At 52.9% G+C, this 2716-nt stretch overlaps 1 protein-coding gene across 2 annotated transcripts in view; it reads right to left on the bottom strand.

Annotated features, from left to right (window-relative positions):
* Positions 1-172, bottom strand: part of FUS (FUS RNA binding protein) — a 12068-nt gene extending 11896 nt beyond the window's left edge. Inside the window, exon 1 of one of the 2 annotated variants that reach the window (XM_011933631.1) lies at positions 55-172. In XM_011933631.1, the coding sequence (XP_011789021.1) occupies positions 55-67 (13 nt within the window). In that variant the 5' untranslated portion in view covers positions 68-172. The remainder of the gene's footprint in view (positions 1-54) is intronic. The other variant, XM_011933632.1, reaches the window with a different exon arrangement.
* Between the last annotated feature and the right edge of the window lie 2544 nt (positions 173-2716).

The raw sequence follows: 2716 nt of genomic DNA, 5'->3' as shown, positions 1-2716 counted from the left end.
GGGAGGCCTCGGCCCGGTGCGCCGCCGCCGCCGCCGCCTCGCGCCCTTACCTACCGTTTGAGGCCATGTCCGCGCACGCGCGCACAGCCAAGCAAGCAACAAGGTTTCAACACCGCAGAGCACCGACGCCTGGAGGACTGAGCAGCCCCGCCTCCTGCGTCGAAGCTTAAGTACGTCCCGCCGCCTACGCACCGCGCAGGCGCGCACCAAACGCGGAAGAGCAGGGGGAGGCAGAAAGCGCTCCGCCCCCTTCCTAGCGCAGGTAGGGGTTCCGGGCATGCAGAAGGGAAACGAGTTAACTAGAATAATGCGAATGCTATACATAATGATATTTTTTGTGGAAGAACCCCTCTCTCATCGACAGGACTAGCCCACGATCTAACTCCACCCCCATGAAGGCACAGTGGTACGGCCTGAGTGCCCGCTGGGGGCGGGGCGGGGCCGGGCCAGGCGGCTGGGGATGAAACTGGAGTCACAGCCGGGAGGCGCGGGGTGGAACCGAGATTCCTGTGGCCGGGCCTCTTCACTGAGCCCCGCTTTCACCCAGGACGGCGAGCTCCTGCCCTCCGCCCTCTTGCCGCTGTATGGGGCGCCTTGTCCCCGCGGCTCCAGCCTCCCTCGTCGTCAGCACACTGGCCCTGCGCCCTGGTGTTGACTTCGTCATCTTTCGGGGTTGCCTTGCTTTTCGGCCTTTCTGGGGTTCGGGAATTATGACGTTTGACCTGAAAGACAGCAGGGATTTCGGCCGGGACCCCTGGGCGCCGGGGTGGTCCAGCACTGGGCTCTCACCCGGACCCTCACGGCTTTGCCCCTGGGGAGCCGCGGGGCGGAGCAGTCCAGGCCATCCTTGGGACAAGAGAGGGATGACCTCAGATGAAGGGCCCTCCAGCCTTTGCTCAGGGACCTCCTTTTTATTTTTCTGAAGCCCTACCAGGAAACCAGTGGCGAACCCAGAAATAAAACGTGTACAAGGCTTCAGTGGTTTCAAAATGCACAGATAATTTCCTTCTCATCAGTCTTATGAAGGAAGTAAACATATCTCCGTTTTCTACATAAGAAAAGTGAGACTCAGAGACCCAAGTAATTGTGCCTGATTACAGGGCAGCTAAGAGGAGTCGTGATTCGAATCCAGGTCTTGTAACTGAAAAACACTCCTCTTTTTGGTGGCATGAATGCTGGAGTGTTTGGTCCCCTTTCCACTTCCTGTGAGAGCAAAAGCAGAAAGAAAAATTCAAATTAACTTGCAACTTGCACTATCATCAGCCTTGCCTGGAGAAGGCAATTTGAAACTACTGAACAAAGCAAGACAAAGGACGTTAATTCCTGATACATAGGCATGCAGGTTTTCCTTCCCAACTTAACTTTCAGCGGGATTTCGGAAGGTCTTTTGAGGGTTGGACCTTTCCTTCTAGAGAAACAATGAGGGCCATGCCCTGGGCCCCCCCCAACAAATTAAGCCCCACTAAGCCCTTGACTTCAGCCCTGATGGCCCTGAATACGCCAATATCCACCCCACCCGCGTTGGAAGGAGAGTTCAACTCTCCAGTGCGAGCAAAAGAAAGGAAGTCCACCCTCATTCGTACATTAAGTCATAAATATTTATTTAGCACCTAGTATGTTCCAGGCACTGTTCTGGGCACTGGGTGTGCATTAGTGTACAAAGCAGATGAAGCTAACATTTAATAATAAAGCTGACCGGGCGCGGTGGCTCACGTCTGTAATCCCAGCACTTTGGGAGGCCGAGGCGGGCAGATCACGAGGTCAGGAGTTTGAGACCAACCTGGCCAATGTGGTGAAACCCCGTCTCTACTAAAAATACAAAAATTACCCGGGCATGGTGGCGCACACCTGTAATCCCAGCTACTCATGAGGATGAGACGGGAGAATCGCTTAAACCCAGTAGGCGGAGGTTGCAGTGAGCCAGCCAAGACGTGCCATTGCACTCTAGCCTGGGAGACAGATGAAGACTCTGTCTCAAAACAAATAATAATAATAAAGCTGACATTTAATAATGATATATACATTGTGCTCATCTATAATATACGATAGCTAACACTTTAACAAGACTTACTGTCAGGCACTGTTCTGACTGCTTTGAGTAAACTCTTGATTTTATTTTTCACAACAAAAGGCTGATGTGAGGATGACATTTTATCTTTTTTTTTTGAGACATGGTCTCACTGTCACACAGGCTGAAGTTCAGTGGCGCCATCTCAGCTCACTGCAACCTCCACCTCCCGTATTCAAGCGATTCTACCACCTCAATCTCCTGAGTAGCTGGGAGTACAGGTGTGTGCCACCACACCTGGCTAATGTTTGTATTTTTAGTAGAGACGGGGTTTCACCATGTTGGCCAGGCTGGTCTTGAACTTCTGGCCTCAGAGGATCCACCCGCTTCGGCCTCCCAAATTGCTGGAATTACAGGTGTGAGCCACCTCGCCCTGCTAAGGATGACATTTTACAGATGAGGAAATAAGCGTAGAAAGACAGAAAGCTGACCGGGCACAGTGGCTCACCCCTGTAATCCCAGCACTTTGGGAGGCCAAGGAGGGCAGATCATAAGGTCAGGAGTTCAAGACCAGCCTGACCAACATGGTGAAACCCTGTCTCTAGTAAAAATACAAACATTACCCGGGCGTGGTGATAGGCACCTGTAGTCCCAGCTACTCGGGAGGCTGAGGCAGGAGAATTGCTTGAACCCAGGAGGCGGAGGTTG

Source organism: Colobus angolensis, unplaced genomic scaffold, assembly GCF_000951035.1.
Source record: "Colobus angolensis palliatus isolate OR3802 unplaced genomic scaffold, Cang.pa_1.0 Scaffold128, whole genome shotgun sequence".
NCBI lineage: Eukaryota > Metazoa > Chordata > Mammalia > Primates > Cercopithecidae > Colobus > Colobus angolensis.
Note: the sequence above shows the minus strand (reverse complement) of the source record. Positions and strands in the feature narration are given on the sequence as shown.